Raw genomic sequence first — 14,446 nt, 5'->3', positions numbered from 1 at the left:
TGATTCAAATTGTTATTTCAAATCTTGAAGTAATGTTAGTAACCTGTAGCGATCTGATTAATTTTGTAATCTTACTACATATATCGATTCCATAAATTATAATCTACAATTCGTCCACGAGGAAAAGGCTAAGCACAATAGTTACTATTCTCCGTTATTAGTCGAGGACGGTGACAAAAATCGTCCTCGACCAATAGCGGCTACGAGAACACTTTGCCCTTTTTTCTCGTAGACGTATACGTACTTCTTGATTATGTAACATCTATGTAATTCGTATCTGCATGCTATTTTTCAAAAAGATTGTGTCTAATGATAGCTTACTAAAACTACAATTTACATAGCAACAGTATCACTACAGAGAATACTGTAATTCATGTATTCTTCAGTATGTAGATCTGTTTAATTTTAAATACAACATACTACAGTATTTCTACAAGTATAATTACATTCATACAAGTATAACTTAGTTCATAAACCAAATACAATTTTTTTACATAAAGAAAAGTTAGATTTCTATGACATATGAATATACATGTCAGACTTACAAATATATCATAGTGTTATAATAGTATTACTTTATTGAACCTGTACCATGGTTTACATATGTAAAAGATTTATTATACGAAATTAGGAATGCTATTTGAACTCATATTCAATCTATAATAGATGTAACATTGTGTAATTTCTAATAGTAATTTGTATTGTTTTTAATATTATAACAGAATATATATTTAGGCTGCAATTCCAACAACACCACAAGCAAGACGAGCTCCAGCATTTCCTGTTGTTTTTGATAATTCAACTCCACCTTTACCAAGGTCATCTGGATCTGCATGAACCTGTTATCAAAAAGAACAAGTTGTATACATACATATATATATATATATATATATATATACCATTTAATTAATTATAGAAATTCATAAAAAGATATTACGCAATACTTACCACCAATGTTCTGCCAATAATGTTGTGTGGTCCTTGGAGCTGGATGACTTTGTCAGTTATATTGACATTAGCAACACCGCTTGCATTTGCTTCAACATTTCCTAAATCTCCAACATGACGTACTTCTGCATCAGGACCACCATGATCCTTTTTTAATGGATTGAAATGTGGCCCAGCACTTGTACAACCTATTAAATATATATAAGTAATAATATACTAAATTCCTAAAACTTCTCTATACTACTTAAATATACACAAAATTTTGTATAATAACATTCAAATAATAATTATTCATATCAAATAAATAAATTTAAGTTTTGACAAAATTAAAAATTTTAAATAATATAAGATGTTAACATTTACTTGAATGTTATTTACATATATTAATAATATTATATTAACTATATATATTAACTATATTTGAAAAAATTTTTAAAAATATTAATTATTAATGTGACAACATAAAATACTTGATAAGAAACAGAATAATTATTTAAAAATTCGCTTATTACAATCAAGTAATTTACAAATTATTACTTATTGACTTCTAAAATTATCTGTGTCATCACTACAAATTCAAGTTATTCCATTGTTTCAATTCCTTCATGAATCAGGTTATATTTGATTATCATTCAAAAGCTTTCAATAATAACTATAAAAAATAAAATAATAAAACTTCAATAGCAGTGCATTTACCGTTAGTGTTATCACCGAATTCGTGAATGTGAAAACCATGCAGTCCTTGTTTTAAACCGGTTACTTGACCCGTGACCTTGACTGGACTAGAATTGTCCTATGCAATAATTACATCATCAAAATAATAACGATAATGCAATGTGACAGAGTATTATATCGAATAGATTAAAGAAATATCATTTACCGATTGCTCGAAATAGAGAGTGCCTTTGACTTCACCCTGAAGAACACACACGGCCTTAACCATTTTCGAAAACTTTCAATTACTTCCTTGAGCGACAATCGTTTGTAAAATGTAGCTCGCCTGTAACAACTATCGTTTCGTTAAGAAATGTAATTATCGTTTTGCTGAATCACGAACGCAGATACGCTGACGTATTGTATATTGAGCACTTCGGCCGATAAAATGATGACCTTACCGTTCAGTAAGGAAATGGCGAATCACGCAAAGTTGCAATCAATGATCATCGACTGTACATAAATACTAAATACAGGAAGACCAGAGAAATTATGTGAAGTTACGCAGAAAGAGAATATAAAATAATAACAGAGTTTAAACATTACGCTCGAGATGGCGTTACATATCGATGAAGAATTTTGCATAAAATGCCGGTGACTATGAATTTTGCATAAAATGCCGGTGGTTTAATTTGTATATTCTTTGTTTTGAGATACCTACGTTTTTGTGTTTGAGTAGAGTAAAAAATATTTTTTCGTTATGAAATAATACATTTTACAAAGCGAAATTACTTTTGTAATAAATTTTTGTTATGATCGTAAAATTTTTGAATAACTTGTAAGAGAATGTGCTATGTGGAATCTTACATAACTTACATTTTCAAAAACAATGATGTATTTCAGTTTTAATTTTATATATAAAGGTGAGTTGAAAATTGTCACATTTATTATATTTTCTATAGTAATAATTAAATTCAATAATATGTCCTATTAAGTTCCATTTACAATAATACAACAAGATACAATATATTACAAAATAATATGAACAATAAGTTTTAATAAAGAAATAAAATAACATTTATATTTTGTTATATGACGACACATTCAATTTTGAATTAATAACAATTTTGTACATAAAGTAATCTCTTTCTTAAGTTTTATGTGCAGAAGATTAAAACAATTTTAAATGCTTTTACTGAAAGTAGCGATTATCGATAGTTAACATTGTGCTAAATTATCGAACTTCGAGATTGAGATGATAACTGCGTATTTAAGCAGGTTTAAGTTTAGTATCGAATATTTTGTGTACGGTGTTTTTTGTAATAGGAGCAATTTATTTATTTCAAATAAAAAGTTAAATAAGTATAATTAAAATGTCGAGAGACCTTCGTAACACAATTCCATTTATAGATTGGATTCGAACTATTTGTCGGGGTGTAAGTAATATTTTAATCTGCATTTGATCTACGTTTTATATTGTTTATTTTTTTTAGATATTATGTAACTTGTTTTTAGTCAATGTGTATATTGAAAACATCTCTTATATGCTACTTATTTTTGAAGATTGCATCTATTTTATTGGTTATGTACTAAATATTGTCATGAATTTCAAAATAATTATAATTAATTAAGGTTGACTTACGTCAATATTGTATTTATTTAAAAATTTGAAATGAAACAACAAGAAAGATATTTTATATACAATAGTTCATAAAAATATTTGGACACTTCTAATAATTTTTTCTAAATATATTTATATGTTATACAAAATATTTTGAAATTTCATTAGTACTACAATGGGACTCAATTATCACGATTACATTAGAAAAGTTTGAAACAAATCTGAAAATGTAGATAGAAACTACAAGATATTTAGTACAACTATATATATATCACAGAGATCACAAAATTTATTTTAAAAACCAATTATCTATTATATTAACGAGCTTCAGTATTCAATGGGACTAGCCTTAACACTTATTATATATTTAAGTTTGCAATAAATATTTAGTCACTTTTATATGTATTTTCAAATTTGTTTCAAATTTTACCAATATGTTTTATGTAATATACATAATACATATATAAATAAAAGTATTCTATATAAAGTGTTCAAATACCTCTATAAACCATTGTATGGTAATATGGTAAAAAGATAGATTGATGTAGAGCAAAATGAACATTACAGAGAGAGCGTGTAGACAGTTTAAGATTCTCAGATGCTATTGCTGCACGTACACAACCACCCCCGCATGTACCTGGTGGGCCACATCATAAAATTTCAAATGTATATTATTACTCTCGTGATGTCAGACGTTCTGTACAACCGCCATCTGAGATATATACAGAAGGCCAGATAGAAGCAGGGTGATTATATTTTTAATATTTTATATATACAAACTAAACAATAAAACAGATAAAATTTATTGTACATGCTAGATATTAATATCTTACAATTAGTTGCATAGAATGTGCAATGGTTTCTATGACTATTTTAATATAGAATTTCTTATAGTACTAATGAAACTTAACATGCATTGAATGTAATTTTTTCAGGAAAGTTGATACGACTCAAATAAAATTAAATCCATTAAATAAACAGCTGCTAAGACAAGAATAAATGCAGTAAAATAAATATTAGTTATACTTTGATTGTAATATATAATAAATACAGTTAACTTAAATAGAAGTCTTACGTGTAACTTTTAGTTAAGATAAGATATAATGTAAGATATAATTAAATTACAGATTGTTTAATTACACTCCCATTTAATGTTTAACTGGTAACAGTATATAAATAATAAACAGAGGAATGTTTCTCATATCTTCTGCTTGATAGCAGGCATACCAGATAATTTTCTTTCACTTTATAATACATTATTGTTACATACATACAGAGCTCAATGCTTCCATAAAATTTATGTGAGTCTAAGAATAACATTTACACTGAGGGGTTTGTACAAACAGCAGATTAAATGCTGTTGCATCTAACAATATAGTACATGGTGTATTCATTCAACAATCTTTGCAGAAATAATGAATTCCTCCATTATAAATTAACAATCGTTAACGAAAGTTACATAGAAATAATAATCTAATAGGGAATTTGATTTTGATAATACTGTATCATGTCGTAAGTTTTCGTACGGAAATTGAGGTAGCTGTTACGTATTACATTGAGCATATAGGCCGCCGCTTCGCGATCAGTTGCTGTCGGCACGAATCTGCCGCGTAAAAGTTTTATCGTTTGTCCACGGAAGCATGGCAATCCGGTATCAAGCATTAGAGAAACCAGAGAAATAATAGCTTCTTGGTAAGGTCTAAAACAATGTAGTAAAACAATATTATAATTTGATCGAAATTTCTAGAGAAAAAGAAAATATCGCAAATGATTAATTATTTGAAGAGGAAATAAATTTGGTTAAACGAACTATTTATAACTCCAAATTTTAAAAATATTTGTTTGTAATTTACCTAACGGCGAGGAAAGCCTGTACACATAATTCCATGAACCAACGAAAAGGTGCGGCCTCCATTTTACCACCCATTACGAGCACCATTTCATCTGTTAGCTTAATATCAGGCTCAAAGCCTAAATTACCACCAGGCGAACTTTCAAACATAAATCCAAAATCGATATGTATGATATGACCTTCGGTGTCCAGCATAATGTTGCCATTGTGGCGATCTTTTATTTGTAAAAGATATGTGATTACACTGTAGGCAGCCATTGATTTCACAAAATTACGACGTACGTTCTGAAATTCTTTTGTCGTTTCATCTCCATAACGTGTAATAAAATATTGATGCATGTCAATATCAGTGGTGCGACCAAGTTGATCGCGTGAAGTTGCGTTAGGTACACATTCTATCACACCGCACTGAAATATATATTAATACTTTATAATATTTATCAAAATTGTTTCTTATGACTGTAAGGTGCCTTACCCCAGGTGCCGTAGCTACTACTCTATATGGGAACAAGAATAAATTTAATCCAACTTTTTGAAATATATTCTTGAAAATACTGATCACTTGTAAAGCTAACATATCTTGTCTAACATCATCTCCGACTTTAAAAATAGCAGCTTGCCACGTTTCTTTTTCTGGTTCTCTTTTGATATCAACTTTACCATTAGTCGATACTGCTAATGCAATATTCTCTAATTCGTTAATTCCATATTTTCGAACTTTGAAACGCGCTAAAAATGGTGCTTTTGCGGCACTATAAATAATAACAATAAATCAAATATTAATGACAATACAATGCAAAGTATTCCAAACAAGTAACGTAAATCGTAGTACTCACCTCTGCATAGGAGTTCCACTTTGATAATCAATATCAATTACCATTGCTTCAGGATTAGATGGCAAGTAGCAACTTGGCTGTGCTTTAATTTGTGACAAAGCTTTTAGACACGCTGATTTACGTTCAGGACCTTTAGGATATGGCCTTATATCACCTGAAATATTCGTAATCTTTTCGAAGAAGTCAAATTCTCTTTCATAAAATTGTTTTGCTGGGCCAGATAACGATCCTAAAATACTTTTTACAAGCGAATCTAATATATCATACAAAACTGGATCTTTTATTTGTTTATCTTCGTCCACATACATATTTGTGTACATGTTCCAAATTAGTTGATGTGCTACAACCTATATCAAATTAAGAATGACCATAAAGATCTTGATTTGTAAACAATCAAACAATTGACTAGTATTCTTAACACTTACCTGTGAACGTTTAGCGATTTTCTTTATAAATTCTATCACATAACCCATGGTATCATGACGTACAGCTTGTACAAGTTGTGGTATATAAAAAAGTACAGCATCTGCTGGATAACTACTTAGTACCTCTACTGCATATTGTGCAGAAATTGGATGATGCGGAAATTGACGAGAGAAGTATGCTAGTGCTTGAATAGGTGATACTCTCTCCCATGTTAACATATACACCAACTAAAACATATTGAATTAATAAATCATAATTTGTAATTATATAAATCTTTCAAAATTAATATTGTTCAAGAAATATCTTACTTCAGGTACATCGTTAAGTAATGTATCAGTCGTAACGAGGTATTGTAAAGCTTCTGGGACGTGCATAACCGGCACAGGTTTAAGGCGAACAAGTCCACATACTTCTTTGATAATAATTTCAGAATTCTTTAATCGAACTGGTAAAAATATGGCAAGGATAGGACTAATTTCCCATGCAAGTCGCGTATATTCTCGCCACCGATCATTCATTCCCTTAGCACGCCATTCTGCAATACTTGATTCACCTGGAAGTGCAAGCTCTTGTCTTCCACTAGGATTTCTCCAAACCTATAATTCAAAATGTTAAATAGTGTTTAAAAAAATGAAGAGGATATTGTACTAAATATAAAACTAAACTTACCAATAACATTTCTATTTCGACTGCCAGCAGTTCGAGGATCAAATTTCTTTTTTTTATATAATCTTTTACAAACACGTTAGCGTTCATAACACGCTTGCTACGATTACTACGTTTGCCCAAAGTATTGCTACTAGTAGACATTGGAACTGTATTAATCCATACGTTTGTCGGTGTTTTCGAAAATTCAGCGTTCGTTGTACCAAAGGACGTACTCAAAGAACTAATTGTTTCACTAGGTCCAAAAGCACCAGTTGAATACGAATGAGATGTTAACATTTCAAATTCACTGTCGGTGCCAGTCATTACCAAATATTTTTTGTCACTGTGCATTACCTACGACATGATAAAATAAGCATTATGAAACAGAAAGTTAAGAGAAAATTAGCACTTTTTTAATTGAGAGTATTTTACTGACTTGCCAGAAACGTATAAGCGTAACTAAATCCTCGTGTAATTGTTCTAGTTCTTGCGTTGGTACTTGACGATCTCGACAGAAATAATCCAAACAATTACAATATACTCGTTCTCGTAGTACGTTTTTACTTAATGTCCTATAAACAAAATTTATTATTTGTTCGGTTATTTATTAATATATATCGAATTTCTCACATAATATAATACCTCGGTAAAATATCTCCTTGAAGAAGAAGAAGTCCACAAGAAAGCAATTTAAAGCGCACTCCAACTGCAGCAACATGGCGACTCATTCCAGGCTCTTCGCCAGAAGCACCAACAGTCATAGGTAATGACCGATGTAATAATGTGACAATCATATCAACCGTTTCTTGACAGCAATATTTAGCAGTTTCAATCAATTCTACGATAAATGTAACCCAAATATCATGAGGTTTCACTTGGGGGGGATTTGAACCCAACTTGCAACCCTCGTATACTGCTAACGGACTGACTTCTTCTTCGTCCAGTGCGAATAAACCCATTCTTTTGTCAACAGTATACTGCCACGCAACAAACATTTCTTGTAAAAAACGCAGTTTCAAATCTGGCCGTACGGTAAGTATCCACTGCCAGCATTCAACTGCTGTTGTCATAGCTGCAGGAGTGAACAATTCAATTTGTGAAGAAGCTACTGTATGCAGCAAACGTCTATGTGTCCCTGAATAAATTAAAATATTATAATTAATTATAGATTATGAAACAAAATCAAATAATTTTCACGAAATTATTGTTGATAAGTCATACCAGGCATAGAAATTAATAATGCAGTAGCACGCCAAAGAGCGCTACGATGGTTAACGTCATTTCGAGCACGGCAGGCCATCCACACAGCATCAATTAATAAGTCAATAACTTTGTTTCTAATTTCTTCAAAAGATATTTCGGAAGTAGATGATTCGGTTTGTGCCAACGATAGCATTCCTGCTATTTCTCCAGCATATCGTGAACGTGTAGACATCATCGACAGAAGCCACGAACTGGCTCCCTTTGGACCACGTGGTCGTTTATCTAACGAATTAGTCTATAACAAGCGCATTTTATTATTTTTATAATAAAGTATTTTAAAATATTAAATATTAGGAATATTATTTTACGTTTGGTAAGGCCGATGTTGGAATAGCAAGGTCCACAAATTCAAGAACTGAATCCGTAGACAAACATAAACCAGAATGGTGTTTTAATCTAGAAGACGGAATTTGATTTACATATTCCTGTAAATGTGATTTAGTGGCTTGAGGCGCCCACTTCATGGCTTCTTGTACTATACCTTTACATCTCGCAGTGAAATCTTTCACAATAATCTGTGTAACATAGTTTAGATTTAACATTTGAGTTGCGTATTGTATATTGATTCGCATAATTCCAATATACACACCTCTCTTGCCTCGAGCGTATCCGTAAGTTCTATACTGTATGGTGTACCAGGTATTCGTAAAATTGGTGTCTCTTCGTTTGGATCAATTTGTAACGAGAATGATAAAATCTATATAAATAATAATTTAATTAAGTATGGTAATACTATAAAAGAGAAAGGATGTAGGACAAAAGAAAATTTGTACCTGTAATATATCCAACATACTCCAAAGCACTTTGCAATTCCATAGAAGGTGCGGGAACGCATCCACCAGCGCACTAAGATACTTGTCCGCTATCCGCCTAATCTGTTTATGTACATGATTAAAATACACGAGAAGAAATTGAGCATGATTTTCGAGTTCTTTCTCGCGCCTTTCGTCTTTTGGTTTACGCTGCATAACATCTTTGAATTTTACAAAGACTGAATCAGCAACACAACATATACACTGCCACATGCCGCTCTTATCTTTTTGCAAATCTGTATCGCATAAATATTCCATTATTGGTTGTAAACTAGGTTCAGGACTGTTTGCTACCCTCAAAGTTTCTAACCAATAGACTGATAATAAATATGTACACTGTGCAAATTGCAATTTTGTTACATATTGCGATATATCATTAGTTCTGTAAAAAAAAGACAATGTTTACAACTCTGTTTTTAAAAAATATATTTCCAAGAAAGTAAAAAAATATGTACCGAGTACTTAATTTTAATACTTGACTCCTCAATTCTTGTAATTCGTTTAAAGAAACACTATCATTGCGTACAGCTGAAGTATACTGCAATTCTCTCATCTCAAGACGTGCACTAGTTTGCGAAATAAGGTAAGGTGATTTTACAGCAATTTCCTTGACACCTTCGTACCATTCTGCAGGCCATAATCTTGATGCTTGATCACCAGCGAAACCCATTACGACACAATAAAGCCAAAAGTCTTTAAAAAGTTTTAGGAGTCTCTTGTATGGATGCCTGATCGGCGGAAGTCGCCTTACTAATATAGCGATTACAGGAATAAGCACACCTAAATTTCCTGCGCTAGTTGCTGCTTTCTAATATAAGATATAACAATTAAAATCAAATTTTGTAAAGTTTCACTTTCTTAATATTATTATTCAAATCATCAGTTTTAATTACCGTTACTGAAACGTTATTTGACGCCTTATCGCTGGCACGTTTACCCTCTAGCCCGAGTTGAACAAAAAGTTCAAGCAAGTGAAGTAGCAAATCGTCCAATTCTGATTCACCTTGAAGATTTGCTGCTATATTTGCAAGAGCATTTGTGACTGCCTTAGCTACGTGACAATATTGTTTACGATCATCGTTCGAAGCATAAGTTGCGGTACTTGAGCCCAATGACATAGAAAACATTTGCATTATGCCTTCGTAAATCTGAAAACAAAATATATTCTTATGCGATTTATATTATACTGTAATTTGTACGTGAAGACGCTAACAATTTACTTAATAATTACTAATTGATCTTAAACTGAACCTTTGATTCGCATTTCGCAATGATCATACATCCTAACTGATCCACGATCAGAAAATCAAGATCACTCGGAGTACGACAAAATAATTGCTGAAAAAATGGGAATATTGTACGCATAGTCTTTGGGGTGTCTTTCAACGCAACGGCAACATGCCCCAACATGATTACTATGTTTTTCGAAATTAATTCGCTATTCGACCTGTCATCGGATTCACTAAAAGTATTGAAATAAATAATTGAGACATCGTAAGAACTAAAGTGTAAATTCAGGAAACTGATTTATATATATAAAGTGAACAATATATGCAGTACCCGTCACATATGTCAGCAGCAAATAATCTATTCGAGACGCTGGCAACTAATGCTGGTACACAATCTGGATTTACAGAATGAGCAGCTTCTAGAGCAATGCAAAGATTGCCAATAGCTGCGTCGCGTAGTTTTTCAAAGGCTGTTTGTATTGACGAAGTAGTTTGTTTCGAATCTTGCATATCTTTCCCTTAAAAGGAATAACTTACTCATTAATTTCATATGTAATATTTATTTATGATTGTATGCTACCTCTTTCACTTTGTTGACGGTGTAATTTAAGTAGTATAGGAGATGGAACAACAAGAAAGTCCCGAAGATAATATATAGATGTACTCGCTATATTAGGAAACTTTTGCGCTAATTTTCCTAATCCTTCAAGGCATACCATTAATAAAGGCATATGCGCCAGCACCAGTTTTGGTCCATGATTAGAATTAATCTTTTCAACTAAACGACCACATAAACTATCCGCACCTGTAAATAATATTTAATTCCATAAATGTTTACCGAGATATGCACGGCATTATTCATAAGTTGGGCAAATGTTGTTAATTCTAAGAAATTCTTCCAGAAAACGAAGAGTTCTGTATGAAAATTAATTTCTCAATAACAGTGATTTAAAACAGCAGTGCATTGAAGTACGTATATTTGCCATGATAATAATCTTGCCTATGAATATTTATTGCTCATTTTTGCATTAACAGTCGATCAAACAGTTAGAATCAGCTAAGAGAATTACGTTTAGTGGTATAATAATTAGACCAATGAAGGTAACGGGAGAACCGCGTTAACGCACTGTCAGAGTAGAAAGTATTTAACTCGTTAGTTAAAAGTATTGAATGTTATCAAAGATGGGACAATCAATCGAAATGCAATATAAGCTAAATTCGAATACCCTCGCCAATCAGCATTGAACTGATATCTGCGAATAGCGCGGACAAATCATACTGGTCTCTCACTGGAAAAATAACGTAATGATCTATAGATAATCCTACCAACACACAAGAATTGAATTTAAATCATTTTATTAAAACAAAAACATTACTAAAACTATATACATGTGATTTTTCAAACTATATTCAAGCGTACATTTATAGTGTCACTTACCAGTTTCATCACCAATTGCCCAAACAAGAAGATCGACACACGCAGAATTAGCCATAACGTTTACTTTAAACCTATTTACAGTTCTAAAATTAGTGTCCATATCCTCGCGTTCGCTTGCATCATGTTGACGTGATTGTAATTCTGTTTGACCGGATAGAAAGAGACCTTTCACGAACTCTTGTACGTCTCTTGTAAAAGGAATAGGCAAATCACGTTGATTTTGTAACAGTTCCCGTAAAAGAGCAACCATTACTAGATTCATTGTCTCATTAAATGTACGATAAGGAAATATTTGCACCTGGCCAGAGTTGTAAACCTAGATAAAAAATTAATGATTAAATGGAATTGATAGCATGGTGAAACTTTATTATAAAATAATGAAACTAACTTGCTGAGTTTCCTCATCAAGGAACATTAAAATTTCTTTAGTAAGCAATTTCTTTGCCAAAGCGAGTACACTTTGTAAATGTACCACATTAAATTGCATAGCAGCTCTCCTTTCAGGACTTTCATTGCATCTCATTTGAGGAAACTGATTGAAACTTGATCCATATCTAGTAAAAAAATATGTGGCTGGATCATAGGGCACTGATGAGTAAGATTGTAACGATGGTCGTTTGGTGTAAGAATATTCGTGATCCCCGATTAGTAGACTTGGTGCAGTATCTATAGCCGGATGAGGATTGAAGTTACCACTTAATGATCGTGGAATAATCGGTCGAAAGTTCGAAAAGCTATGCTGCTTTTTATCCAATGTTAAACGCATTTCTACTTTTGGTACTGAGAGTGGCGGTTCCGGTCTCGGAAAAATTCGGCATAAAAGAGGTGGATCAGTATAAGCAAAGCGACCCATAGATCGAGCTAAACCAATTAATACCGGAACTAAGCATTTGCATAATGATACTGAAAAAGGGAAAAAAGGAAAAACGTAATTATACGAAATTAAATATAATATAGTTAACAATAAGAGAGAAATACCTACATTTTGCTTGCATTCCTCTATTCCCATTTTGATCTTTGTATCCCCTAATAAGATTTGTTAAAACTGCTAATATTTCTACCTGAGTAGAAATAATTTCTTCGCGTACAGATTCACATCTAGATGCAACATCACTGAGTAATGTGTTTAAGCAGAAACTAAAACGTTCAGCAACAGGAATACGTTCACTAGGTAAACATTTGACCTCGTCCAACCATACAGCTTTTGGAAGACCACGTAGTAATCGCAAAAGATATGGTAATATCTTATCCCGATGTTGTAAACCAGATTCCAGAAAATATATTCCCAATGCAATAGTTGTATCTTGTCCTCTTTGATCCAATCGGTATATACCCTGAGCAGATTCTTGTGGGCATAACTTGAACAACTGTGTAACCTATGTTAAACAAATTTTATTTAATTTTTCACAATATTAATAGAATTATTGAATATATCATTTGAAACAGAATTTCATAGACACAAGCATTGCAAATTGAATCTTTTATTTAATACTAATTACATCTGATGATGTTTTTTAATTATCATTACAATTTGAAACAATTTAATTTAAAGTAAAATCAATAATTAATCTAAGAAAGGTATAATAAATACTCGTGTAATATACATTATAATAAAAAGCATTACTTTATTTAAAATTAAATGCAGATATATAAAGATTAGTTACATAAAAATTTGATACAAAATAATGCATAGTTAATGAAAATATTTTATATCTAGTTAGTACAATTGTTAATGTCATATTTTCTTAGTTATATATTCTATGTCATACATTGATTCACAAATTAATAACTAAAATAAAATTTAATAAATTAATCGAAATAAAAGATGAAGATCTATCAATAAATTAAAATATACATATTGTGCAATCTTTTATTTGCAAAGTTGTGTCTACAGAAACAATTCCTTAAACAGTGAATTATATCTGAAACATATGTCAGAAATCATTTATTTAATAGCATAATGACGTTAATGATCAAATGCAAACGTATCATTAATGCATGAGTTGACTAGTACATTGTCCTTCGAATTATATCATTAGATGACATATTATCAGGATATCAGCTGACACGTCCTTCAAATTAACCTAATTCTAATTAAATGTCAAGTTTTTTATCGATACATAAATATCATGTTAATGTATAATATCCAATAATTAACGAACCTTTTCCCATGGTGTAGGTTTAATCGCTGCTAAACATCTAGCTAAATGTTGGACGGCTTTCGAGAAAAATAATTTCTCGTCCGCCACCATTTTGCCCACTGTCTACTTATCGTATGATTCCTGTAAATATCGTCTGCTTGTCTCACTGACAGACCGCCTTTCGCTACATTCGACCTATCGATCTTGGATTCGATATTTAAATTTGCGCAAGTTTAAAATTGTTCCTGTTTCTAAAGATTTGCAAATGAATGTCGAATTTTAACCATCAATAATTTATTTTTTTTATATAATCGATAGAAAATATAACTAACTTGAGTAAAAAGTGAACATGTATGTGATGTTTTATGTAACGACATACATTATATGTATTCACATTACATGTTTATGTAATTTATTAATAATTTCTTGTGAATTTTCATGTAAAAAAATAAATTTTCGTTATTAATAATAAATGTTGTATTCTTTGGATCTTTTAAACTTTTGAACTTAAGTTTATTTTATTTTACTTAATTTTATTTAAACTTTATAGTAAATGAAACAATTTTTAGTTAGTTTCA

The 14,446-nt window shown here is 31.3% G+C and overlaps 3 protein-coding genes across 4 annotated transcripts; 1 reads left to right on the top strand and 2 right to left on the bottom strand.

Moving 5' to 3' along the window:
* Window positions 1-552: 552 nt before the first annotated feature.
* LOC117238299 (superoxide dismutase [Cu-Zn]) lies at window positions 553-2,159 on the bottom strand. 2 transcript variants are annotated; one of them, XM_033503110.1, is made up of 5 exons: window positions 2,064-2,159; window positions 1,829-1,948; window positions 1,645-1,741; window positions 949-1,136; window positions 553-839 (listed from the first exon to the last, which is right to left on the bottom strand). In XM_033503110.1, the coding sequence occupies exons 2-5, from the start codon at window positions 1,889-1,891 to the stop codon at window positions 732-734; spliced, it is 456 nt and encodes a 151-aa protein (XP_033359001.1). In that variant the 5' UTR covers window positions 1,892-1,948; window positions 2,064-2,159; the 3' UTR covers window positions 553-731. The 2 variants fall into 2 exon arrangements, with proteins under 2 accessions (XP_033359001.1, XP_033359000.1); XM_033503109.1 differs by having other exon boundaries at window positions 1,829-1,957; window positions 2,064-2,156.
* Window positions 2,160-2,834: 675 nt separating this feature from the next.
* LOC117238283 (NADH dehydrogenase [ubiquinone] 1 alpha subcomplex subunit 7-like) lies at window positions 2,835-4,382 on the top strand. The gene is made up of 3 exons (XM_033503074.1): window positions 2,835-3,038; window positions 3,791-3,969; window positions 4,159-4,382. Exons 1-3 carry the CDS (start codon window positions 2,976-2,978, stop codon window positions 4,220-4,222), a joined length of 306 nt encoding a protein of 101 aa, XP_033358965.1. The 5' UTR covers window positions 2,835-2,975; the 3' UTR covers window positions 4,223-4,382.
* Window positions 4,383-4,630: 248 nt separating this feature from the next.
* LOC117238282 (phosphatidylinositol 4-kinase alpha) lies at window positions 4,631-14,046 on the bottom strand. Its single transcript, XM_033503073.1, has 22 exons — window positions 13,890-14,046; window positions 12,710-13,103; window positions 12,116-12,630; window positions 11,728-12,043; window positions 10,870-11,094; window positions 10,621-10,807; window positions 10,312-10,522; window positions 9,954-10,208; window positions 9,516-9,868; window positions 9,022-9,442; window positions 8,838-8,945; window positions 8,557-8,763; window positions 8,207-8,483; window positions 7,628-8,120; window positions 7,422-7,557; window positions 7,007-7,339; window positions 6,646-6,933; window positions 6,337-6,564; window positions 5,912-6,258; window positions 5,551-5,827; window positions 5,077-5,483; window positions 4,631-4,922 (listed from the first exon to the last, which is right to left on the bottom strand). Exons 1-22 carry the CDS (start codon window positions 13,977-13,979, stop codon window positions 4,697-4,699), a joined length of 6,294 nt encoding a protein of 2,097 aa, XP_033358964.1. The 5' UTR covers window positions 13,980-14,046; the 3' UTR covers window positions 4,631-4,696.
* Window positions 14,047-14,446: the final 400 nt, after the last annotated feature.

The sequence above is a fragment of the Bombus vosnesenskii genome, unplaced genomic scaffold, assembly GCF_011952255.1.
Source record: "Bombus vosnesenskii isolate JDL3184/JDL3185 unplaced genomic scaffold, Bvos_JDL3184-5_v1.1 scf7180000013445, whole genome shotgun sequence".
Lineage (NCBI taxonomy): Eukaryota > Metazoa > Arthropoda > Insecta > Hymenoptera > Apidae > Bombus > Bombus vosnesenskii.
Note: the sequence above shows the minus strand (reverse complement) of the source record. Positions and strands in the feature narration are given on the sequence as shown.

Coding starts and splice junctions, on each gene's coding strand:
- LOC117238299 (XM_033503110.1), bottom strand. CDS start 1,891: ATGGTTAAGGCCGTGTGTGTTCTTCAGGGTGAAGTCAAAGGCACTCTC. Junction 1,742..1,828: donor CTCTCTATTTCGAGCAATCG/GTAAATGATATT, acceptor ATTATTGCATAG/GACAATTCTAGTCCAGTCAA. Junction 1,137..1,644: donor ATTCGGTGATAACACTAACG/GTAAATGCACTG, acceptor TATATTTAATAG/GTTGTACAAGTGCTGGGCCA.
- LOC117238283 (XM_033503074.1), top strand. CDS start 2,976: ATGTCGAGAGACCTTCGTAACACAATTCCATTTATAGATTGGATTCGA. Junction 3,039..3,790: donor TTCGAACTATTTGTCGGGGT/GTAAGTAATATT, acceptor TGAACATTACAG/AGAGAGCGTGTAGACAGTTT. Junction 3,970..4,158: donor GAAGGCCAGATAGAAGCAGG/GTGATTATATTT, acceptor TAATTTTTTCAG/GAAAGTTGATACGACTCAAA.
- LOC117238282 (XM_033503073.1), bottom strand. CDS start 13,979: ATGGTGGCGGACGAGAAATTATTTTTCTCGAAAGCCGTCCAACATTTA. Junction 6,934..7,006: donor TCGAAATAGAAATGTTATTG/GTAAGTTTAGTT, acceptor TTTGAATTATAG/GTTTGGAGAAATCCTAGTGG. Junction 5,828..5,911: donor AGTGGAACTCCTATGCAGAG/GTGAGTACTACG, acceptor TATTATTTATAG/TGCCGCAAAAGCACCATTTT.